This window comes from Bombyx mandarina, chromosome 11 (genome assembly GCF_030267445.1).
Source record: "Bombyx mandarina strain Sakado chromosome 11, ASM3026744v2".
Lineage (NCBI taxonomy): Eukaryota > Metazoa > Arthropoda > Insecta > Lepidoptera > Bombycidae > Bombyx > Bombyx mandarina.
Window position 1 is genome coordinate 148,813 of NC_143218.1, and position 25,522 is coordinate 174,334.

Sequence of the window (25,522 nt, forward strand, 5' to 3'; positions counted from 1 at the left end):
CTTCATACCAATGAAGACTTAACTTTTACGCTATCGAGAACGTTAAAAACTCGCACTAAGCACACAGATCTCGTTGTCTGTATATATTCGATTACATTACGTATAGCGGTAGCGTAGATTGCCACAGCACATGGAATCCCAGTTTGGGGCTTGATTGTATATATCTAAAATACATTAGACCAACAACCGGCCAGGCGGACCGATGACTTGCGAAAAATGGCCGCAGGAAGTGGATGAGGAAAGCCCAAGAACGGGCTCACTGGTGTAAAATAGCTTGTGACCAGTGCGCTTAGGGCGAATTCACGTGTAATTTAACATTTTCGTAATGCACGCATTAATTTTACGAATGCAAATAATTTTCGTGCCCTGCGCGATTTTTTGGTGACATTAGTGTCATGCAACTAATTTCATAGTGTAGACGCTACGTGAACTGGTGTCGCGAAAGCAACTGCGCTTTCATATCAGCGACAAGAGTGTCTCTGGGACCAGAAACACCTACAGTAAAAAATTAAAATTATCTCCACTCATTCGAAAATAGTTTTTATAGATCTCAGGATGCCTTCTTGTTAACCGTCTTCGAATCTATCAACGTCTTTTTTTAATTTTATATATAAGCATTTCTTTAGCTACATTGAATATAGCTTTGATGCTGATGGCGGCATGGTTACTGCGATATCGCGACACTAATTTTTTTACGAAATAACTTTCGCATATATCGAAACTACTTTCCTAAAACTGAGTTCAACATGCATGACACTAATTTCGTAATGTAAATTCCGCATTAGTGCACGTTTTTTAACGTTCTCGATAGCGTAAAAGTTAACCTCAATTTTTATGCAGTTGGAACAGCGCCCCTAACGGCAAACGTAGGCCAACGATACCTTTCCATACAAATATGAGCTTACTTTTACGCTATCGAGAACGTTACGTTCGTTACGTCGTTACGTTTACGTTATCGTTTAGGATTAGAAGCTCACCTATGGGCTGCAGCTGGTCGTCCAGCTCCCCCGACCTGTGCAGTATCCTGCATGCCTGCAGCGCCACCATGCGCCGCGCCAGCACTCGACTCGGCATCGGGTGACCCTGCGGTAGACCGGGAGACGGTTACTGGACAACCTTCAGTATATCACCAACTCGATCAATGCAGCTGGGATTCGCTCAAGTGTTACATGTGCCTTTTGCTGCCTTTTTTTGCGGATAAACTTAAAATAGCAGGTCAGGTAGGGACCCTGTCTCTACCAAGCTAATGATAATGAATCGAATAAGTATACTTACGACAATATTATATTTAACAGGACAGTTCAGTGGCAGCCTCAACGTGCAGATGTATGCGTCCCGTTCGACACCGTCCCGACCAGGGAGTCGAACCTTGTCCGTCCAGCACTGAGGAGCCAACCTAGTAAACGTGTCGGAGGGAAGCTTTCCACAGTACCTGATAACAAAAATTAACACTTAATTATATTATCCCCGATAAATGAATTTTGAATAAAATGGTAACAAGTATCGTTCCAATAATACTAACGTGATAAATTATGATGTTAAAATAAATAAAAAATAATAACAAAAAAACTTCTTCATCTATTTGAATAGAGTAAACTTAGTTGAAGTTCAATTAAAAACATCAAACTGTTGATGCTAATACCAAATAAAACGCTCCTTTCATTACAAAACACTGTATAATGCTTCCTTCCTATCTCATTTTCTCCCACGTTAAATCTTATGAATTTATGTATCTGTCTCTTTTTAATACACTTTTATTAGCTTTGAACCTTTTGACTGCTAGAGCCATCTTTTGGCCAATAGCGCTACTAGACATGAATCAGTAACGCCATCTAGTTCATGAACATACGAACTTTCAGAGAACGATTGACACATTACTAGAGACCTTACGGCACGAAAGTTTGCCAACGCTCCGAACCGTAGCGTTGGGCATAGCATTGGACGTAGCGTTGGGCATACATATGTGACACACAAGTGAGCGCGACAACGCAGGAGTTGAAGAGTGCAAAGCGAGAAAAGCTGTACTAATTCCAAGCGAACAGTGAAGATTACTGTGTACTGTGCTTAGTGCGAGTTTTGTAACGTTCTCAACCGCGTAAAAGTTAACTTAAATTTGTATGCAGTTGGAACAGCGTCCCTAGCGGCAAATGTAGGCAAACGTTCCAACTCCATACAAATTAAGAGTTAACTTTTACGCTATCGAGAAGGTTAAAAAGGACAGTGCCCAAAAGTGGGCCAACTTTATGTCAAAACTATTTGTACTTGAAAAACTATGCCTTATTTTTTCACGTTGTTTAGTTTATGTGCCAACATTTCTTTCAACTTGGCATTGTTTTACAAAAACAATAAATTACTTATTTGATAACATCCCAAAACTGAGTGCCATAGTTTTTAAATTCGCCAATAGACAAAGGGCTTAGCCCATAAAGCCTTATAGTAAACCTTTAAGCTGCCAAACGATAGAGTTGTCTGTGATTTGAACAACAAATAAAAAAAAATAGCTAATGGTTATAATTCACAGACTTTTTAGTTTATTTTTGTTCAATTCAATATTTATATATTGTAATAATAATTATTATTTAAAACCATGAACTATTGAATATTTTTAGATATTATTGATTCCATTAGTAAAAATCTCAATGGCCTACCATTACTCTGTTCTTATTATATATGATCAGAGAATTTTGGCAGCAACCCGAGTGAAGCGTCACTTGAAGTTTTATTTTAATGTTTTTTTAATACTTTATTGTGATGTATAATATATAAATTGGGTGTTGTTTTGTGTATTAAACGTCAATAATCGTTGTTCACGATTATTGAGGCATTGGAATAAAACTGTGGCTAACATAGCAGTGACTGTTTTTTTTTTTCAAGATATAAAAGGTCTGCGGAAATTCACGCTCACTCAATGTGCGTATAGGCTACGCTCTTTGCCTGCTTATTGACGAATTTAAAAACAACAACAACAATATCGTTGCCGGCTTCCGGATTTTCATTTCATTTTATTATTATTATGAGGATATAATATAATAATAATAAAATGTACGTAAGGGCTTATTTCTAGCAACATTAACCACCATTATCTTATTTAATACTGTAAATAATGATGAGAGCGATTATTGATTTCGAAGAAAACAATTAACAACTTAATTTTAGCTGCAGAAAAAAACAGATTTCTCTTAAGCCTGGGTGAGAATATAAAAATCATTTTCTGAATATGAAACGATATTTCTTTGTCTATCAAATTAAGTTAAAACCATCATGACCCGACAACTTATTTTAGGGGCCCAAACGCCCCAAGAAAATGGGCATTGTCCTTTCGCACTAAGCACACTGTGTAGTGTGTTATAGTGTGCGTAAGAGATCTAGCAAGTAGAAAACGTTATCACATGACGTGAGATTAACTTCGACTTCGCCGTGATTCTGGCATTGCTGTCCCTATATCCCTATGTATGCTTAAATCTTTAAATCTATGCAACGGATTTTGAAGCCGTTTTTTAATAGATACGAGTGATTGAAGAGAAAGTTTTACATGTATAATAACATCCATTAAATAGTGCAGAAATCAATAATAAATTACAGCTTCCGAAGCGAAGCGAAGGCGGGTCGCTAGTATGTAATAAAACATAAAATTCGACCTAATATCTCGAGACAGGTCACAGAATTGACGTTGTGGTATCTATAGACTCGGATAAACAGTTTTTTTTTTTTTTTATGGCTCGAGTCTCTTCTTTTACGAATTACTCTGCCAATGTCAGGTAGATAGGATATCAATGATATAGATAGATATAGATTGTAGCAGATGAGATGAATGAGAACTGGAGAAAAATTTGTAAATATTTTTACAGTTTAATGTTATTGCAGGAAATAAAATAAGCTAATGCATTTACAACTTTAGGATTAGGGAATGTTAAGAGATAGTTCATATTAACTGGGAACGGGATGTTAGTGTTAGTTAGTAAACAATATAGTGGTGGGCATTCAACATTAAGAGCGCATTCCAGAAATATATGATCTAAAGTACCGATAGATTTACCGCAACTACACATAGGAGAAGGTTTAATTTTTAGCTTAAATAAAAATTGTGGTGAGCAAAAGTGACCCAATCGAAGCCTGATAAGTACACTAGTTATTTGCTTGTTGAATTTTTTGAACTTATAAAACCAAGGTTTGATAAAGACACTAGGATTTATTTTAGAATATTGATATTTGTAGGTTTCCCATTGCTTTTGCCAGTCTGATACGAGATTAAGTTTAATATTATGAATAAGATCACGACTTACATTCGCGTAGTACTCACAATCACCACTATGTGTTGCTTCTTTAGCCATTTGATCCACAGTTTCATTCCCAAGAATTCCTGTATGTGAAGGGATCCAAACTATTTCAACTTTAATGTTGTTTTGATGACAGGTGAACAACAGGTTTTTGATTATACAAACTAGCGGATTTTCTAAACAATTCTTTATCGGATTCTTTGAAATGGCTTGAATAGCACTAGAACAATCACATAATATCGCGGAGTAGTTAATTGAGTGCTGCATGATGAACTTTAGACAACTTATCAATGCAATACACTCGCCCGTGAATACTGAGGTTTCTGGGGGTAGTTTGTGCAATTTGTAATGATTTGCGTTTGGGTGATAGAAGGCAGCACCAGTGTTACCATTTGAAACTAATTTCGAGGCATCGGTGAAAAATAAATTCCACCGTGGCCATTTTTCTTCTACCATGTTTAAAAATTTTAAGTTGGCGTTTTTTGTATTTTTTTCTAAACCTATGTTTAGATAAACTGTGGGGGAATGGCAGAGGGCCTTAAATGATATTTTGAAAATAGGGAGGGTGTCGGATTGAATTAAGGGAGATTGGAAGCTATCAATATAATTTACACTTTTAATGAGACAGGGCTGTTCCCTACTATTCCAGAAGTTTGAAGTCATACAATTTTGAAGAGCAGATAATTTTGATATAATAGCATTAGGGTGTATTTGAGCTAAACGGAGAGTATATCGATCTGAAAGATACTGTCGTCTCAGGCTTAAGGGCGGCTCTGCACTTTCGACCTATAGGGCTCGAGTTGGGGAGGATTTCATTGCACCCAGCACTATTCTTAAGGCTTTGAACTGAACTGAGTCTAATCGAGACAGAATACTTTTAGTTGAGGTCTGCAGGAAAATTGAGCCGAAGTCTATAATACTGCGAACTAGAGCATTATAAAGGAGTTTTTGACTATAGGGATGGGCACCCCACCATGTACCAGATAGTGCGCGTAGCACATTGATGTTTTTTTCACATTTTTTTACTGTGTTATCGACGTGTGCCGAACCCGTAAGCTTGGCGTCTAGTATTAGACCCAGAAATTTTGCCTCTGTTACTAGTGGAATACTATATCCTTGATATACGATGTTTATATTAGGGGGAGAACGCTTTCTTGAAAATAATACTACTTGACTCTTTATTGGAGCTACGTCAAAGCCGTGGTCCAATGACCAGTTGCCAACAGAGTCCAAACAAGCATTTATATCAAGTGAACCCTCATTGATATTTTCGTGAACACGATAGATGCAGATATCATCTGCGTATTGAATAATTTCACAGTTATTTGTGAGAGCGGAGCCTATATCCGAAGTATAAATATTAAATAATAATGGACTAATAACTGAACCCTGAGGGAGTCCCTTCCACACAGTTCTTTCTGTAGATAAGTGGCCATCTATACGAAAGCTGATCTTACGTTCTACCAGTAAATTGCATATAAATTGTACTACTTTACAGGGAATGCTCAGCTTGAACAGTTTGTTCCTGAGCACCGAAATTAGTACGTTGTCGTAGGCCGATTCTATATCTAAGAAAACTGATATGACCGAGTGTTTATTGGAAAATGCAATCTGGATGTCAGATATTAGAAGCGCGTGGCAGTCCATAACACTTTTACCTTTTCTAAACCCTAATTGGCTGGGAGAGAGGATACCTTGACTCTCTACAAACCAGTCCAATCTATTTTTCAGAAGATGTTCTGTGATTTTACATAATGTTGAGGAAAGGGCTATGGGTCTATATGATGATGATAGTAGTGGGTCTTTTGAAGGTTTTAGGACTGGGAGGATAATTTGGTGTTTCCAAGATGGCGGGATGGAACCGGTGTCAAAAAATGAATTTATAATAGTTAGGAGATGATAAAGAGCATTATCTGGGCATTCTTTTACAAAGGAATAAGGGATACCGTCTAATCCTGGGGTAGAATCTTTTAAATTGCCTAATACCATTTTTAGTTCTGCAATAGAAAACGGAACATCTAGATCAGTAGAGTGGGTAAAATGATAGGACATGGGGAGTTCAGAAAACCAAGGCACATAAGCTGGGGCTAGCTTATTGCAAAATTCTTTGGTCCAGCTATTTAAGTTTGTTTTAGGCGATGGGATGGCTAGTTTGCTAGATTTGTATCTTCTTATCATGTTCCACATTACAGTTGGATGCGTAGATGGTGAAACGTTTTGGCAAAAAGATTGCCAACCCGTGCGTTTCTTCCTATTTAGCAGTCTTTTACTTTTGGCTTCAATTTTACGGAATGAGATATAATTTTCTAATGTCATATTTTTATTAAAATTTAATTCAGCATATTTTCTTGCTTTGACTACCTCCGTACTTTGTTGATCCCACCATGGAGGAGAGGGAATTTTTCTGGATGATACATTTTTAAATGGAATGTTGGTTGAGCTAGCAGAATGTAGAACATCGACAAAATTCTCATAACATTCGAGTGCATTGGCGTTAGTGACGCTTTCTTTTAAACTTATTTCATTTTCCACACAGGTTCGGAAGCCACTCCAATTGGCCGCATTCAATCGATATTTAAAAAGAGAAGGAGGGCTCATAGTTTTTCCAAAAGAGGGGAAAGAAATTTTAATGGGGGCATGATCACTACAATAAGTGTGTTGGTCTATGTCCCATGATAAAAGTGGTGCAAGAGAGGGTGAACAAATGGACAAGTCGACCGCGGAAGGATTTTGAAGAGGAGAAGTTTTACGCGTGGGTCGGCCATCATTTAAAATAACTAGATCACCGTCATCTAGTATTTGACAGAGTTTTTCTCCTGGTCTATCATTTCGGTATGAACCCCACAGAGTATTGTGGCAATTAAAATCGCCGACTATAACAATTGGGGGTGGAAGGGAGTTAATTATACTACTAAGTTCAGTTATGATAGAAATAGTAGGATGCGGTATATAGATAGAAAGTAATGTAATAGTTTTAGATTTGAAATACACAGTGACAGCTAGCATGTAAACATTCTCAATTGACGGTAAAGAGATTTGAATATATTTTACGCAGTTTCTGAATAATAGGGCCACGCCGTCCCATCCATCCGGGCGGTCGTGCCTTAAAGTGGCGTATTGTGGAATATAAAAAGGCGTTGACGGCTTAAGCCATGTTTCAGATATTGCGACTATTGATGGTTCGTGTTTATTAATCAGATAGCATAGTTCATTTTTTTTATGAACTATGCTCCTGATATTCCATTGTAGAATGGTTTCCGTTTTGATTGATTAAAAGTTGGGTAATTTCGAATAGTTTTTCGGCAACGTTGGACGGTAAACTTTGATTGGTGGATACATAGGTAACTAGGCTTTGTTGTAGTAGATCAAGGATATCTGATATTTTAGAGACATCTGTAGAGTTGGAAATAGTTTTAGAACTCTGCAGAGCACAACCGTTTTCAGGAGTAGGTATATTAAATTCTCGAATGATATTTTCATGTGCTTTTTTATCATAACCCCTTTGAATTGGGGCTCTAGGTTTTGGTTTTAAAAAAACGGTTTTTCTGTAAGAATTAGTCTCAATGTGATTTATTGGATCTTGGGTGGGCACTCTTGTAACGTTAGCTTGTTTTAGAACTTCTGAGTATGGACGTTGAGAGGCGGCAATGCCTTTTGCAGCCTCCTGAAAAGATATTCCTTCTTCTGACATACGTGTTTTGATTTCGCGTTGACGTTGTTGCTCAGGACAATTTTTATCTAAAGCGGAATGTGTGCCTGAACAAAAAATGCAGGACAGTGAGTCATCGTTATTATAACATCTATTGCTAGAATGTGGTCCGCCGCATTTATGACAACGTGGATTTGATCTACACGCTTCTTTAACATGGCCGTAACGACAACAGTTAAAACACTGTATCACTGGAAATTTATAGGGTTCTATGGCAATAGAGTTATGGAAGCAATAAACGTAGCGAGGGAGCCGCTGTCCATCAAAAGTCAGAACTACTGTCTCACTAGGACGCCATTCGTAGGATGTCTCGTTCCTAACTTTATAATTAAGCCTCCTAGCTTTAACTACCTTTCCGCAACCTAATGGAACATCTATATAGTTTGGTATCTCTTCATTAGAGAAATCTGTGGGAATGCCCCTGGCAATTCCCATGCGAGTTACCTGATAAGACGGGATAAAAGCTTTATAGCCTTTTTCAAGTAGGAGACTATTTTCTAGGAAATCGTTTGCAGCAGATGAGATCGTAAATTCCACAACTATCCTGTTACGGCCTAATTTTTTAATTCCGTCTTTACTGATATGTGGAATGCTATGTTTAAAGATGAATTGACCAAATTTTACAGGGTGGATTGATACTCCTGAAGAGGGGTCACTTTCAATCTTAGAAACATGTACTGCAAAAGGTCCCAAATCTGATGATAGGTATTTACGAGTGTATGCCGGGGTCGAAGGTTGATTATTTTTCGATGATTTTGTCGAATTTTCAATCCTAGTTATTTTGTGTCTAATGGACTGATCATCTGCGATTGGGCCTCTTTTCCGCGATGAGGCTTCATTTGGTAATAGCTCGACGTCAGGAATAGGTGAGGAAGAACTTGACCGAATGGAAGGAGCTGTCAATGTTGAAAAACTTGGAGATCCTAGGGATTCAGAATCATGTTCTGGTATCCCCGGATCGGGAGGTTTATTTTTGTCAGAATTCATATTACATTTTATAAGTGAGGGTACACCATAAAAAAGAATTAATTTATAATAAGTAAGAAAAAATGATATTTAAAGAATATAAAACTACTTACCAACACCGAGAAACATAAACTAAACTAAATAAATAAATGTTAAACACTCACAAATAAGGAAATATTTACAAATAACATGCAAGAGTAATATTTAATAGACCGCGATGACAACCACGTGATATTCGCACTAGAGCTGACCACAGAGTCCGGATAAACAGTTAATACCACCCCTTTAGTTTATCATCTATAACTATTGTAACCCCAGTAAAAATAAAGCCATCTATCGTCGAATAGCAGAAACGAATATCAAAGGAACTAGTGAAATCTGGTATGCTCAAGAAGTACAACGCCACTATTGTCAGATAGCAGAAACACATATCGAAGCTACTCGACTTGGCCTTAAAGTTCTCGATAAATCTAGGGATGTCGTATCGACTATAAAAGCGTTGCAGGGATGACACGAATTCAGTCAGTAATCAGATCTAATCGAAGCGAAACAACGAACGGATCACCTGAAGCGAAGCGGATGAAATACATTGAGAATTTTAAAGTGGTCGTTAAATGTTAATACAGTGTTAATTTGTACTTTGGTAGAATGTTTATTTATCGCGAACCCCAGCGCGTGACGCTATTAAAACAAAATTAACTTGCCTGTTAATCAAAGCTATGGCCGAACTAAGATCCACACTGCCACCCGTCTCGTTCTCACACTTGACATCGTACTTAAGATCACTGTACACTTTGGACACTTCACTCGGACAAGGATCACTGTCATTACAAGTCTGACACAAATCACTTTCGGACATATTTGAGATAACATCGACGTCCTCTGTTTTAGTCCATTCAATCTTTTTATCATCTTTTTTTTTTACATTCCTTTTATCATTTAATTCATTAACGTCACTAACGTCTGACACGGTTACATAGTTTTCACTTAATTTAGTTTCTTTCTTGCTATCCTTCATATGGTCGATCGGTGGTTCCATTCTCAATACATCTTTTTTATTATCATTCGGCGCGTAGGGCTTTATAAGTCCGGTGAATGTGTCGGCCTCATCCTCCTGTTGTTGTGTCGGTTCATTCTGTATACCGCATCCGCATTTCCGCGTTATGATCTGTAAAATATACATCATTGTATCAGGAGAATATTTCAAAACGCTATCGATTGAAGTGATAACTTCTTATATGGGGGTAAACCGGTTCGTTACGTAACGCGTTACGCCGCCAGTCTGTCTGTGTTCTCTTTCTCTCACACATCCGGCAGCGGTACTAAAAACTTATGTAACTCCTAACTATTTATATATCTTTAAATTAGTTAGTCTAACATATTTGTTTGTGCTGTTCTTAAAACAACAGATTAGGTTACGGAAAAATAGATTAAATTTATTTCTATTTAAATTTTCTTTATTTTCTAAACGCCTATCATTTTTGTATATACTGTGACATTAGCAAAATCAATTCCTAAGGCATTAGAGCCAATTAAAAAAAACTATTAATATATCCTTTTCATTTTATGCAAATAAAATTTAAGTAACAACCTAAGCTATTCTCAAGTTAAATAATTTCAATATTAAATAGTTCAACTAAGTTTAGTATAAGGTATAATATACATACTTTATACTATAATATATTACGTCGTGACGACATAAATTGTCGGAACGATGTCGTCCCGACGATATCGGAACGATTGATTTATAAATTAGTATTGCGAGCGATATACCTGATCGAGTTCCCTGTAGATGGGCAGCGTGTCGAGCAGCGGGCCCCCGGTCCGCAGCAGGGCGAGCGCGGCGGAGCGGGCGGCGCGGGCGCGGCTGCGGCACAGCACGTACGAGCGGTACCTGGACAGCGAGCTTGTCTTGCAAATGGAGCTTATTCACGGTTACTGAGCTTTCACTAGTATACTGGGTGTTAGCAGACCGCTTCCGAAAACGAAGACAGACGATAGTACTAATGACACCTTTGATGATGGGACGGAAAAAAAACGATCGGGATTTAAAAAAAAACATATTTTTAAAACGTCTTATTAGCATTATTTACGCTCCATCATGTTAGTACAGCTGAATGTAATATTACAACTTTTATTTCCCAAAAGCTAGGGTAGATGCATTAATAATTAAAACCTACTTTCTGAAAAGGGAAATTTTTCAGTGTTCTTTGTGCAAGTGGTAAGGAAAACACGAAGAACATTCGTTAATCTATCTGACACATAATAAAATAAGCCAGAAGGCTGTCAGATGTGAAATATTGATATTATTTCATACAGGTATAGAGGGCATAAATAAGATAGTTTACGACACCGAATTTTTTGTGGCATAATGAAAAGAAATTATTAATATTAAGAAACATTCACTTGCGCATGGCGACGCTGTACATAGACTACGCTACATAGAGACTGCATATTTATCGAGAGGTGAAAGGCCATTTGTTTTAAGAGATTTATTTATTTATTTATTAAACGTCCATTTTATTTGGTATTAGCATCAACAATTCAATGTTTTTAATTGAACTTCAATTAACTTTACTCCATTCAAATATGTGCAGAAGTTTTTTTTTGTCATGGTGCTTTTTCCAAATTTTAACCTTTAAATGGTTCTCCTGTAAAGTTGCAAAAATGTCGCTTAAATCAGATAACCTTTCACTCCTCGATTTATATACTATCAACTAGCGCAGCGACACGTCACCACACCATGCGTCGCTACGGCATGCGTCGCCACACCACGCGTCGCCACGGCATGCGTCGCCACGCCAGCAATCGGTTCTAAGTGCGGCTGTAGACGTTTCACATCAAAGCGGAACAGAAACAGAAGTATACTGACGAGGGCGGCGCGTCCCATCTCAGCACGAGGTTGCAGCGCGGCAGGTCGATGCCCTCCTCCAGCGCCGCCGTGGCCAGCAGCAGGTTGCACTCGTGCATCCGGAACCTGCGGCGGAGAACACATCGACGCTTGAAAGTCAATCGTGAATAAGCGACAATAACTGCTTTGTACATAAATGATAAGCAATAACCATATTCGATGCGCAAAAAATATTTATATTTCTAGGTCTATTAAAATCATTTCAATCCTACAGCTAGATTCGTTAAAATATAATGTAAATAAAATAAAATAGAAATACATTAACTTAGATGTTAATGTATTTCTGCCGTGAAGCAGTAATGCGTTTCGGTTTGAAGGGTGGGGCAGCCGTTGTAACCACTCAACACCAGTTGGTCTGTGAGCTCGTCCACATCTAGGCAATAAAAAAAAAAAAAAAATTCGGGTATTTCAACTTTAAATTAGTCTACTGTAAACTTCACGCATTGTCGCTTAGTCACGGTTGCCTTTCAAGCGTCGATATTTATTACAAGCCACAAATTTTATTCAGATCTATTTTTGAAGTTAAACTCCTAATGCGACCAATGGTGGTAGGACCTCTTGAGAGTCCGCGCGGGTAGGTACCACCACCCTGCTTATTTCTGCCGTGAAGCAGTAATGCGGTTTGAAGGGCGGGGCAGCCGTTGTAACTATACAGAGACCGTGCGGTACCGCAGTACCCGTGCGGACTCACAAGACGTCCTACCATTAAAATAGGCCGCTCGACTGGCCGCCTTGCATTGCTGATGTCCATGAGCGACATTGACTTATAGCCATCATATGGACCGTGTGTGAGCATTGGAAAAACAAAAGTCGTCGCTTACGCTATTTACAATGCACGATCATCTCGTAACCGATACCGACACGACATTTATATTTTTATCGTAAATTAAACGACGCGATGGTGGTTAATGTTGTCGTAACGTTATCCTGTCGGCCATTGCAAAAGCACTTTTAGGTAATAAGAAATAAGATTGTGTTAAATACTTCTTCAGAACGTCTTCGTGTTTCTTATTTTGTCGCTGGCACTCTCTGGGCTCTAGGGACTCCTCGGGGTTCTCTACTGCGCAGTACTGGGCGCACACGTACGATAACTTCGGGTGGCAACGTGACAGGTCCTGCAATAGTAAGCGTTTAATGAAACTGTTGGAATGTTACGGGTGTTGGTCCTTCGAGCCGTATCATGTTTTTATTTCCGTCTATGCCGGGGTCAGATTCTGTAGGCAAGTTTCTAACCACTTTTCAAACAATTTTCTAATGTAATTACGTAATTATCAGCAAGAAAATCGTTTAAAATGAAACCCGCAAACAACACGTAGCTATTTATTGGCTGTATTGTGTGCCCACGCGGATAGGTGCCACTATCCCATTTCTACCACGAAGCGGTAATGCGTTCCGGTTTGAAGAGTGAAACAACCATAATCCAATTCAATTGAGACTAGCGACGTAATGTCACCTAGTGTGAAAAGATAAAGTGGTGATTTTTTTTTATTGCCTTTGTACGCAGACGAGCATACGGCCCACCTGATGGTAAGTGGTTAACGTCGCCCATGGACTTCAGCAATGCCAGGAGCAGAGTCAAGCCGCTGCCTACTGCTATCTCATTCTCTCGAAGACCAAACCATAGGTACATATATTTATCTCATTTTATTGTAGTTTTTCTAATGTCATTCTAGTTTCATTTAATAGACTAGCCAGCTGGTCCTCATTTTCGTTATGTACTCACCGCGATAATCATGAAGAGAATTTTGGCCATAAGCGGTTCCTTGACGAATAAAACGCCACACAGGGCGTCAGGATTCTGTCCCGTGTTTTGGGTTCGATTGGCGTTGTTCCTGAGTTTGGTCCTGCCTCTGACGCGATTCCCGGAACGTCTGAGAGGACTCGGTTTGACCTGGAGCGGATCTAGGTTAGGCTGGGGGATCTTTTCGTTACAATATGACGACTTTCTCTCTTCCTGTGCCCCGGTCTCATTCGGTTCGCTATCCCCGTCTCTATCGCACTTGTCGATGTAAACGTCTATCTCTTTCAGGTTAGCTTCGTAAGCGTTGACTTTATCTTCTATCCTATCGGCTAAATACGCGAAATCACATTTTTCTATAGCACTCAGTAATTCGAGGGTTTTCGATTTGATTTTTTCTTCATCAGGCTCGGTCTTCACTTGTGTATTAACGGTTTCATTTGGGCTTGTGTTATTTAGAAGCCCGCCATTGTCACCGTTCTTAACATTCTCTGTAGAGCCGCACAGGTCAGCGACTACATTAACTGCGTTATTTAAACTGGCAAAATTTTCTTTGTCGGTATTGCCAGCGTCGAGTATCACATGTCCGCTGTCGGTACGTAAACTCGAATTACTAGTGATGGTGCTAGAGCTTTCGCTTTCCGTTATACAACTCGATGTTTCGGCGCACGAATCCTTCGAGTTGGCGGCGGCTTCGCTCTGAGCGAGGCCGTTCCTCTTGCCTTCGTCGTGAGGTGTATCGGGCGGCCGAAACCTCTCTAATATTTCGGCCAACCTCAGTATTTTCGGCGTCGAGAAGGCCCGGATTCGGTCCCAGTCCGACTCCAGCTTCCCGAACACGAGGTCCGCGTAACATCGTATCCTGACGAACACCGTCGTGCAGAGGCACAACAAGAGGAAATGTCGTTCGTACGGCACTTTAATTTTTAACTTCTCTAATTTTGTTAATATCGAAAAGGCCGCTTTGTCGGCTGCGTAAGGACCTGACGTGCAAAAAAAAAAGCGTTTAATTAATTTTTAGGGGTGAGTCACGCTTATGGTGTATTTGTACAGTAAAAGATTTTATTCGCGGGGCATATGTTAAGACAGCTGGTTTACGGAATCGGACGGAGTCACGATCCTCAGCAGTGAGGGACCAATCGAAGAGAGATGTTAAGAAACCGTGAATATGAAATGGTAATTTATCGATATCATTTAACAAAATACTTTAGGCATAGTTGTAATAAGGTCTATTTTTTTATTAGTCCATTTCACGACACGCTTAGAAAGGATATTCGGTTGAATACGTACATATTGGAATCCTTTTTATCAATGTATCTATAGCGATGTACCGAATTAGAACCGCGAATATAGAAATTTTGTCACATTTGTTTTTACCCGAATAGTAAAAACGCGAATAATGGAAGCGCAAATGAGGAGCTTTTACTGTTTTTTTTTTTAATTACAATTTGGGTTAGATAAATTTGCAGAAGCAATAGAAGCAAAGCAGTCAGATGAACGGTTTCGGAAGGCATAGAGAACAATCGTACCAACAAAAATATTGCATCAAATTATAACACCACGACTAATGTGTAGTTTAGTAAAAGTATAATTGTTACAATAATAGATAGATATATATTAGTGAGCTAACCGCCACGCGGAGTTTTCAATGCACGGTAGAAGATGAAGTGACTCACCCAGTTCTTCTAGAACATGTAAGAACTGTTTGAACATCATTTTGGGTTCGGTCGTCGGGTCCGGAATGTTCTTGAACTCCTCGTACAGCTCGTCTCCGTATATCTCGGTGGGATCGTGTCTGTAATGAAAGGTTTTGATAGGCGCAACATTATTATTTAGTTAAATAGGATTAGTTAAAGTTAACTGTTTTCTTTATGTTGAGATTGTTGGTTAACTATTATAAGTCTGATGCGTGTAAATTCACTGGTGGTAGGACCTTTTGTGAGACCGAATGGGTAGGTACCACCGCCCCACCTATTTCTGCCGTGAATCAGTAATGCGTTTCGGTTTGAAGGGTGGGGTAGCCGTTGTGACAATACTGAGACCTTAGAACTATATCTCAAGGTGTGTGGCGCATTTACGTTATAGATGTCTATGGCCTCCAGAAACCATTTAACACCAGGTGGGCTGTGAGCTCGTCCTCAGATCTAAGCAATAAAAAAAAAAACAATTGTTTAAGACGGTATTCAAGACAATTCATAATTCAGCTACCCCAAAAGCCCATTTTCCTACTATAAATATGAGTGACTATTGTCGCACAATCCGGTCATCGTTCTCGTCGAACCCGTTGCTTGTGACGTAGGGCTCGACGAGTAAACTAACCCACAGACACAGCTCACTGAGTTTCTCGCCGGATCTTCTCAGTGGGTCGCGTTTCTGATCCGGTGGTAGATTCTGCGAAGCACGGCTCTTGCTAGGGTTCGTGTTGGCAACGTCGTCAGGTTTGAGCCTCGTGAGCTCACCTACTAGTTAAGGTTACGCTGATATAGCCTCTCAAGGCTCTCAACTTAGGTAGGAAAAAAAATATGCACAATACATTCTCGCACGAGCAGCCGAACGAGGCAGAGCTCTCTCTTGTTATCGCTGTACACTTGAAATGTAATAAATAGAATTCATTGGAAATTGACTACAGTGCAAGACTTTAATATGCTGTAGAGAACGCTAAAACAAGTATCACACGAACGCACACGCACGTGCACGCACACGCACACACGAACACATACGAAAAGCCATATACAACGCTTTTTCGTTACGTGACGTTTTCTATCGCAATGCTGCCTACCTGTGATCATTAACGAACTCCGCAACGTCTTCAACGGTCCTCTTCATGTAGCTCTCCAGCTCCAAGTAATCCTCTGAGAGCTCGCTATCAGGTCTCCGAGGACAGTATTCGACTATCAGTTCATTTGGTTTGGTGGATGCCGCCGCTGTTCTGAAATTCGTTAGACGATGAATTGCATTGCATGCGACAAAAGCACAATTTAATACTTATCAAGAACGAACCGTGACTTTTTCGTCTACAAAGTCTACATCAACAGGTACTCTGTGATATTCTGTGCTCCCCCTGTACTTATATCAAATACGGACTTTTTGGCGGGAACGCGAGGAGTGAAGTTGTATGATTTATTTTATTTTGTCTTTTTTAGTGTTTCTTCAGGTTTAAATGTGTAATAATGGTGGTTTATTAACTGTTTAATATCTGTGAAAGTGCACAAATGTGGGAAAAAGAAACAAAGCCGCTGGACGTAACTTCTCGGGATCCTCCAAAAAAATAAGAATATAAATTAAAATAAGACATGACTTAAAGGTCTTAGTTACCAGGTCAAAAAAGCTCTTAAAAATATGTATATACATCAAATACAGTGAACCGAATGAGCCAGGGTTCGGATCCAACGACTATTACCAATTTATTTAAGGACACACACAGAAAAAGAGGAAGAGGTGGACCTAAGAAAAATTGCATGAATTGCGTGAAAGACGAGAATGGATAGAATACTAAATGAATATGTTAGAGGAAGTCTGAAAATGGCACCTGTGACAGAGAAGCTGAGAAGTGCGCGTTTGGGATGGTATGGACATGCGATGAGACGAAATGACAATGAGGTTGGTAAGAGAGTGTTAACTATGAATGTAGAATGATATAGAAGAAGAGGTAGACCTAATAAGAAATGGATGGATTGCATGAGAGACGATATGTGTAAGAGGGGATATGATAGAGAAGTATGGAAGGAGAAAGCATGTCGCGCCGACCCCAGGTCTGGCGACTGGGAGAAGGGCAGGAGAATGATGATAATGATGAGACACACAAATAACATACAGAAAATCCAAACACTATTTCATTACATTGAACAAACTCACAACTCAACTGATGAAAAAGGGCTCCCGGAGCCCATAGATTTGATTGTATTATGAACATTTATGAGTAAGCACAACCACCGTGTCTATTATTATGTGAGATAAAATTACAAACAGTTTAGAGCAGGCCTGGGCAAATGGCGGCCCGGAGGTAGAATCTTGTCTGGCCCGTGAAACATTGTATATATTATTATTAAAAACACAAATATTGGTTTTTGTCTAATATAAATTGGTGCACAAAAATTTTTAGATAAAATATTAAGCAACACAATATATTTTAAATTACCCAACTATAATTAAAATTTGAAAAAAAAAACTGTTTGGCCCGAGGTCAAATTTTCACTTGCAATGTGGCCCGACTATCAAAATATTTGCCCACCTCTGGTTTAGAGGATAATCATTACCTTTTCCCTGTGTCGATGTCTTCAGCAAGATCCATTTTACAGCACAACTCATTCTCCAGTTGCTCAATTTTCCACTCCAACTTCTCGTACATATCGAAATCATCTATATTTTCGTTCTCTAATGATTTATCTTCAGCAACTATATCCTGTTCTGGGTCTGTTTTTGTATCTTTCAAAGATCCAATGTCACTGTCGCATGTAATTTCATTTGGTGAATCAGTTCGAGAGTGTCTGATATCTTTTTCTGACCGTTCATTATCATGTTTCTCTTCTTCTTCCGGCATATCTTTCAAATTACATGAGTCTCTTTTGTTTGAATCCTCAGAGTTATCTGCCTGTTTGTCATTATGAATGTCTTCAGATTTTTTGTGCGATCCAAAGAGAGGATATGTCAATGAAAGTATTCGGGGTCTTTTTGATTCTTCACTATCTTTGTAAACTTGCATAATCTGTAAAATAAATCCACAATTATTAGTTTTTATTATTGTTATTGGATGAATGGACGAAGTAATGGCCTATCTGGTGTTAATGGTCACCGGACCCCATAGACATCAACCAAGTTAATCATCCACCTTGAGGCAAGAGTTAAAGTTTCCGTTTTTACAGTACAACGAAAAAATATTACTGTTTCATTGCAGAAATAAACAGTATGGTGGTTCCTGTCCGTTAATTAGGTATTTCATTAGACAAATCGGTACCTGCCCGTGAATTCGAACACTGGCACATTTGCATTGCTCAATGTACAGGGTGTGTTATCCAGGCCATGAAGACTTTATGTTCATATGTCTGAACTCTGTATTATCAATACACAATAGGACAGACTTTCAACTAAGCGCAATGAAACTTATATATTTTAAACTTCACTTACATATTTCAAATTCTCGTCGGTCACTATTAAATGACAGCTATCAATTATTAGAACATTAATATTCGCCATTGATATTATTCCCTCTTCTAGAATTCGTTTTAAAACTACTGAAGTGCAGACCAAAACCTGAAATAGAATTATAATATAAAAGCATTTTATGTTTTTAAAGTTACTTCACTTTTTTAACTCTTCCTAAGCATCATGACTATGGAAAATTGAAAATTGGCCAGAAAATGGGCATAGCAGCATTCTCATATTATTCTTATATTATTCAGTATATTATATACCAGAGTACTGTGACTTCCATTCATTGAAAGTATTCTATGGACTGTGTAAAACAACACAGGCCACCCCTACCTCACTAAATGACTCCCCTGCACTCAAAATTAAGTGTTGGCAGTCAACATTAACACAGGCCACCACCCTAGCTCTTTCTGCCAAGAAATAGTCATGCACTACAATTGAAGGATGAGGCAGCTTTTATACCATACAACTGAGACTTCAACTTCATGTCTCAAAGTAGGTCATCCGGTAACTACTTCAGCAAGTGGACCATGAGCATGTTCACAAGTCTACATTTAAAAAAAAAATTGTGATAATTTAAACGAATCTAAGTTGAACTTTAATATTGAAATTGTTTAACTTGAGGAATGCCTATGTAAGACTAGTTATAACATAAATTGAAAAAGTTATATAAATAGGTAGTTAGAAGTTTAATATGTTCTCACTACCGCTGCCATATGCATGAGAGAAAAAGAAAGACTGATTGGCACCACAACTCGTTACGCAATGATGCGGTTTATCCTCCCATAAGAAGTTATCACTTCAAAATATTTGGACAGTACTTACTTCTTTCTTATCAAGTTCTGCATACCAATCATACACATCATCGTATTTCTCAGCCTCACACAACGACAAGTCGGTCATAATCCTCAGATCGTAGGCGGTGCATTTTATACGATCCTCTCTTGTCACGTGCACTGATCTCTGCTTATTATCATAGAGTGACCTGGGAATATTGTAAATGAGGCATTTAATTTTTTTTTGATTTCTCAGATGGTTAATTTAATGGCTCATTCGATAAGCCTTTCAAAATGAAAGGAAGAAGGAATTATTACTACTTTGTGAAATAAATAAATGGGAAGCAAATACTGGAACAAGAATGATATCATCATTCGATAATGGATGAGCACCTAACACTGAGACTAGAGCATATTTACAGTAGAGCCAGTCTGAATACCAATCCTCCTCACATAGTCTGAGCCTGGGTACCCATTGAAATTTCACCTTGATTTCATTTTGACCTTGACATATTCAGCAGAATTTGACAGAGCCAAGACAACATTAATTCCACAACACAAATAATACACTCACCCTCGTATCTTATAAGCTTCTTCATAGACCAGCCTGGTTGCAATGAAATTTGAGTATTCCACAGCAAGGGTGTTATGTTCAGATGCAATTGCAGCGAGACGAGCACCCCCTTCAGCTGTGGTAAACTTGTAAATTGATGGCTCCACCATCTGAATTGGAAATATTACAGTTGGTAATTTGCAGTATACATGTATTGTATTCAAATGTAATGACAAACATCATATTATATTAAAGTACACAATTGGTCTAAAAAAATTTGTTTTATTGTAAGTAGATAAATAGAATATATAATTGTTACCAGCAGATATGCCTGTATGACCAAGAAATGTGACAATTAAGTTTTCTAAAGATAATGATACAGATTCCCCAGAGAATGAGATGTTTTTTTGAATAAAAATGAGTGTTATGTTACTCTTTTAATACAATCAATTTAAATAAAATCATGTCAAACGTGATCTTAATCTTTCTTTTAACATGAAAGAATAACAAACAAAAACACTTCTACATAAATAAAAATAATATGGATTTAATTATCTAGTATTGTGTGAATTTAGTAGTGGATCTAATAACTAATCACTGCAACTACTCTACTATGGGGGTGATTTTCAAACTTGATCGAAAACTTATGATATTCTGGGTCTGGGTTAGGTTGTTATTGTCTCAAATATTCAGTAAGCAGAGTTCTGAATCGTATATCTGCTCAAGGTTTTTAAATATGGAACACAATTTAGTTTTAGAACTCGTTAATTATGTCCCTATTTATTTATCTTCGAGGATCAGAATGGTGTATCTAAGCAACAGTTAGTTTACTACATAGCACCCAATAAACCATAGATTATACACTTAATATATTTGAGATAGATGCGCAACTCTCATTTTTATTTTTGCTTTAGTTAGAGCCCAGGACAGCAGGCGTCGCTGCTGTCGATTATTAATCTCCCTACCCCCCACCAGGTGGCTTTTTTAGTAATTTTAATATTTTTTATAATTAACTCTCTTTATGAAAAAATCTTATCGTTTAGAATCGCTGAAATTCCCGGTAGTACTTATGAAATATTAAAGAACGTTTGATTGTGTTCAGCATTCTAATCGATAAGACCTTTTCATACAGAGAGAAAACAGTTTTTTTAAATAAAAAGCTGTAATTCTCTGTAAGCTATTTAATTTCCCTATATTACAAACAATTTACTGTTAAAAGATAGTATGAACGTACAATTGTATAAAATTTCGAATAACAATAACTCCTCTAGATTAATCCTACTAGAGTACTTAATAACATTAAATCGAAAGTTATCTAAAAGTTAATTAAGTCTAGATAATCAAATCATTCAATGTCACTTAAGTCATTTGTGCGAAATATAAACATGTCAGCTTTCCATTACAAACATAGTAGACAATTTGAATTAAATTTAATAAATTTGTTTCTTAACTATAGCAGTTCTTGCTTAAAGTTGATCGTGACAGATCATGACCTTGTATGAAAATATTACATCTATAAACACTACCTATGCTTCGTCATACAATAATTGTCATTTATACTAGCATTGTAGAGATAATACACACACTAAAGTGAATACTAAATTATTCTTAGCATTCTTATAAACATTTAGAAATTTAAGAAACGATTAACCCACAATCATGTTCATAACATGTGACATTTTGTTCTGCACAAACGTTTTATTACATGATTTGAAAAACAAAAAATGTTTAAAAAATGTAATGATGATTTAAAGTACTCTTAAATATTGATAGTTTGTACTTAATGACGCTTATAGTAATCTTAGACATGATTTAGTTATACTTTTATTCCCTATCTAAATTATTTCTATTCTGACGTTTCTGATGCTTTAGCTTTGGTAATACTAGATGAAACAAACAGCAGATTGAAAGAAAATCATCTTAAAGTTAATTACATTCATTACAAACCATTAGTTTACATTTTGTTAAAAAAGAAACTGGTGTTCGTTACATGCAAATGAATTATAAACATACACATGCAAACATAAAATGTAAATTTATCTTTTAATCCAAATTAAATGTACACTAATATTACATCTAAATAATAGAAAGGGTTTCGAAAATTTTTATTGCACTCAACAGCAGACGAGCACGCAACCCGGCCCGTGATAAGTGGTCACCAGTGCTTATAAACTTCAGCAGTGCCATAGGGGTTGCTGTCTATCACTTAAGTTTTAATAAATTATTAATATACTCAGTCACAAGCATATTGATTTCACATAATGAAAATGTAAGAAACATAATCATGTTTGGGCATTTTCATTTATATCTGCTCATACAGAAAACACAACTTAGCAAATATATTCCACAGTAAATCTAAATAATTGCAAATAATGCTTTTAAAGACCGTTGACTTTTGATCATTAATTAAAATCATCTTCTCGTAGAATTTACAAATGGTTATTTACAAAAATTTATATCAGTATTTTCATATATTACTAACTTACTAATTACAACTATTCAAACGTAATACTATAACTATAAGAACTAAACAACCTATTTTAAAACAAAATTGGCATCAATTTAGTTCTTATGAACTATTTCAATTATTAATTTATCAATTATAAACATATTTAAAAAAATTAAGATCCCTTGAGAGTTCACGTTCCTTGCTGAATCAGTTTCTCTTCTGAAACGGAGAAACAAAGTATCTTAAGTATGTAACAAATATTGAAAAAATACGACCATGAAAAATTTAGTGTTAATGTAATCTTACTTACAAATTAATATATTACATAACACGTTCTGGTTCAAATATAGTGCATCAATATTTTCATGTTTCAGACATTTTAGTGCTCCTTATAATTTTTCCATAAAATTTTGTCATTATCAAACCTTTGTCTACAAAAATAAAAACATTATTTTATATTGGGTAGAAGGATGAACGTGGTCACAGGCCACTTGGTTTAACTTAGTTATCAAACACCAGGAAACAAAACGTGAATGCCATCATCTAACTTTGGATGTGAGATCAATTGTGCTGTATTTTATTTAAACAGGAAAGCATGACTGATTGATCATTCCAAAAAACTAGTTCGGGCCCACTTGACAATAAGCATATAATACGCTGAGTTGCAAAACATAAATACTTCCACCCACTCGAGACAATTTTATTATCTGAGGTGTGTGTGTGATAGTACGAGACTTAATACCGACTGTTTTGATCAAAACTTAACATATATGATAGCTAGGCAGCAGAAATAGGAAGGACCATTAGTTGGTGCTAATTCATTTAATTATATTATGAATAATAATTATGTTAGCAAATAATATACCGGGAAAATAGTGTAAACTCACCGTTATCAAGGCATCCGAAATAGCATTTCATTTTCGATCTTCGAGGCATGCTGATTTTTAATAATAAACATTCTGTAAGAAATGAAAATAGTTACACAGGCTTACGAAACGCTAACGAAGAAAAAAGTATTGGAGCCAAGTTATGTCTAAAGAGAATTCAAAACAGAGTTTCTCAATGTCTAATCGTCTAATATTCTCATAAAGCTAAAAGTTGCTCTAAATTAATACTACAACGTAAAATAACTCACACCAAGACCAAAAAAAAACGATTTAAAAAATTAAATCGTTACGACATTTTGAAAACTTTTTTTTTTTTTTTGAGATTGTTTTACGGCCCTAGAATTTTGAAAACTTCAAAGCAGTGTTTCCACTTACGTTTTTTTTAACACATTTTACCCTAGTTTCTTTTGAATTTACCCTAAAATTTCCTAGACAACTTTCATAAATCCTTTATATGAGTCGACTATTATCAAAGCCGGCAATCTGACTTTTGGACAATGATTGGTAAATCAGAAAAACGAATTATTGACTTTATATTCCATTGGCAGTCACAAAACTCTTCGGAACGACATCTTAGATAAATAACAGGTTAACTATTAACCTTTATTTAATGCAGGTTTTGAACCGTATTCTTTGAAGGAGACGATTATATTCAAATAAATCTGTATTGACATATCAATAAAATTTTTTTGTCCAAATGCACAGATTGCCACCTTTGATAATAGACGACTCATATAGAAAGCGTAAATAAAATACAGAAAATAAACCACAGCATATTATTTAATGTAGGTATATATAATATAAACGCCCCCAGAAGATCATAGATCTATAGGATTAGAATTTTCAAGGAAGTCGACGCATTGCTTTTATATTCTTTTGCTGCACAACCTAACACTGTTCGGTTCTAAAATTGAGCAATTGTTTGCTGGCAAAGTTGGGAACTTTCTATGAAGCAAGCCGTTCAGGGTTTCATTAGAAAGCCTGTTTCTTTTGTCAGTTTTTAAATTTGAGAACACTGAATAATCTTTCCACCTCAGTCTTTGAAGAAGGAACTGCTAGCAAAAGTGAAATGACAATTACAAGGTTTTCGTAAATGAAATTACCATGATAATCTTTCATGGTACATGAAGTACCTGTATATTACAATACAAGTAACTTCTGGTGACATCAACGAAAATAGGTAAATAAAAATTTGGCGGATTATACTTATGGGGATTCTGGGGAATCCCTAAGAAAAAGCAGTGGCTTAATCTATGATTTACTTTACTAGAGGGTTACTGTTGAATCAAACCTTTATAGTTTTTATACACAACTCTGTTTTATTCTTTTACTTGTCAACTCGACTTAATGTCATTCTCTCTCCATAAAATAAAATGTTCATTGTTTTACTTTAATTATCGTTTATTTTAAAATTCACAACAGTTACTAGTATAGGCTTTGCTTTTTACCCCGAAATATCCTAAATCCTGGTATTTTTTAAATTGTCTTTATCATCCAAAATATCAGCTATTTTTCCCTAAAAAAGGGAGAATTCCCTAAAAGTGGAAGCACTGCTTCAAAGTACGCTACATTTTTTATTGAGTCAGAACTCATATCTGCCATCTAGTGAGTTTATTAGATCATTAATGCCTAAAAGTTACAAAAATGACGTCGCCACAGGAGTAAGATGACGCTAGTTGTATGTTATTTTCCTTTGTATGGGAGTTGCACCCCCCTGCAATAAACGTTTTTAAGTGCGTAGGTTAGTTTAACTTAAGAGTTGATTTATTTGGTTTTTAAACTTACAGTTACTATTTCGTTTCCTTTAAATATAATTCACGACATAATATACCATTTTTAACAGTTAAAAATAATGAAATAGTATCAAATGCAATTAAATTTGTAACAAACAAAACGTATTTACGAAGTTATTATTTATATTACAGCGATTATAGAAATTATTTCTAGGTAAACGTTAATTTTATGTACAAAAGTAAATTATGTGCATTTGGGTTCTAACCGAGAAACCGTTTATGCATTAATATATTTAATTAATATCATGTAACTCTCCTTTTGCACAACATTTGCCATTTGATTCGCGTCTACTGCAAAATCAGATAACAGTGCTG

The 25,522-nt window shown here is 36.8% G+C and overlaps 1 protein-coding gene across 3 annotated transcripts in view; it reads right to left on the bottom strand.

Moving 5' to 3' along the window:
- Dcr-1 (Endoribonuclease Dcr-1) overlaps nt 1-25,522 on the bottom strand; it is a 63,466-nt gene extending 37,944 nt beyond the window's left edge. For 2 of the 3 annotated variants that reach the window (XM_089731193.1, XM_089731191.1), the window contains exons 1-14: nt 25,200-25,522; nt 20,100-20,248; nt 19,575-19,734; nt 18,726-18,851; nt 17,858-18,306; nt 16,381-16,530; nt 15,278-15,396; nt 13,587-14,584; nt 12,848-12,978; nt 11,825-11,929; nt 10,726-10,846; nt 9,657-10,120; nt 1,276-1,432; nt 978-1,083 (exon numbers count right to left, since the gene is read on the bottom strand). In XM_089731193.1, the coding sequence (XP_089587319.1) occupies nt 978-1,083; nt 1,276-1,432; nt 9,657-10,120; nt 10,726-10,846; nt 11,825-11,929; nt 12,848-12,978; nt 13,587-14,584; nt 15,278-15,396; nt 16,381-16,530; nt 17,858-18,306; nt 18,726-18,851; nt 19,575-19,734; nt 20,100-20,248 (3,235 nt within the window). In that variant the 5' untranslated portion in view covers nt 25,200-25,522. Of the gene's footprint in view, nt 1-977; nt 1,084-1,275; nt 1,433-9,656; nt 10,121-10,725; nt 10,847-11,824; nt 11,930-12,847; nt 12,979-13,586; nt 14,585-15,277; nt 15,397-16,380; nt 16,531-17,857; nt 18,307-18,725; nt 18,852-19,574; nt 19,735-20,099; nt 20,249-20,397; nt 20,932-25,199 lie in introns of those variants that run through there. The other variant, XM_089731192.1, reaches the window with a different exon arrangement.